General features: G+C 41.9%; 1 protein-coding gene across 1 annotated transcript in view; it reads right to left on the bottom strand.

Moving 5' to 3' along the window:
* LOC102207162 (dedicator of cytokinesis protein 3-like) overlaps nucleotides 1-1,262 on the bottom strand; it is a 248,678-nt gene that overhangs the window by 67,124 nt on the left and 180,292 nt on the right. The window contains exon 15 of the mRNA XM_013912880.1: nucleotides 589-713. Coding sequence (XP_013768334.1) covers nucleotides 589-713 — 125 coding nt within the window. The remainder of the gene's footprint in view (nucleotides 1-588; nucleotides 714-1,262) is intronic.

Below are 1,262 nucleotides of genomic sequence, written 5' to 3'. Positions count from 1 at the left end.
GGATGTTTGCTGCTTTAAAGTGTTTTAGTTTCTTTATATGAGGTTTGAACCTACAGGGGGCAGCAGGTACCCAAGAAATCATGATACCGGCACAGAAACTAAAAGCATGTACTGAAGTGTGCACGGTCAACAACGTGGATTTCACACACATAAAAGAGCTGATAGTGGATTATACTGCTCATTTATTCTAACTTACAACATTTTCACTACTTTACTCTTACAGTCCACTCATAAAACAGGTCATTTCATCTCCAAAAACATTGAAGTGGTTCATCTGCTGCAGCTGTTACTTAGTGTGTTTTAATGTGACTTTGGTGTTTTAATTGTTTGCTAATTCTACTCTAAACTTGAACTAAACCATCAAAACACCAGAAACATGTTTACTGTGAGCTACAAATTCTCTGCTGCCTTTAAAGAAACTGCTATAAACCAGCCTAAAGTTTAACATTAGGCACAACTTCAAACTGATGAAAGACTTGTTTTTTTTGTTAGAAGAAGAAAGATGCATACAGATGCTGAACATCTGTTTATATTATCTGCCACTAAATGGACAAAAGAAGGCTTTTTACTGCAGGAACGTTTCCCTACCTTGAGGATTTCTCCGTCGGCGTAAAGCACATATATGGTCACCTCGATGTTCTTCTGAACGCTTTTCCCTCCCCTCTCAAAATCTCCTCGCTCCAGTGTCAGGTACAGGTCGTTACGGATGTCACCTGGACCAGCAGAGACATGTTAATGCAGACTAATATGTGTCAAACACCAGCACACATGGTTGTTTCATTTGTAAAGATGCAACATAGATGCAAACGTCCGTAATCTCGAAGCAGGCGCGGTGTGTCGCACACATTTTAAGCTGACACACATAAGACTAACGACCTGTGTGGACCTGTGTGGACTCATTTATCACTCCCCGCTCGTCCTCATAGAGGAGGTGTCACCTTTAATGTATAAAGATGGGAGTTAAACACTCACTCCATCACTGCCTGAGGGGAGCAGTGGTTAATGTGTGTGAAAGACACTGGTGCCTGTGGGATGTGCAGCCCTGCTGTTTTCTTCCTGTTTGCTGCAGAGGGAAGCTTAATGTAAGCGTTCATTTGTTTACCTGTTAAGCTCATCGTCATTAAGAGTATTCACCTATGAGAGCAGCACAGCAGGTTCATGAGCTGGACTATGAAGCTGCTCGACTCGTGTCCTTTATTTCTAAAGGCCAAAGTTAAATACAAAGCACATGATTGGCTTGCAGGGCTGCTAAAAAGGACCTG

This window comes from Pundamilia nyererei, unplaced genomic scaffold (assembly GCF_000239375.1).
Source record: "Pundamilia nyererei isolate P.nyererei 1_Seehausen unplaced genomic scaffold, PunNye1.0 scaffold00105, whole genome shotgun sequence".
Classification (NCBI taxonomy): Eukaryota; Metazoa; Chordata; class Actinopteri; order Cichliformes; family Cichlidae; genus Pundamilia; species Pundamilia nyererei.
This window is presented reverse-complemented; position numbering and strand designations above follow the sequence as displayed.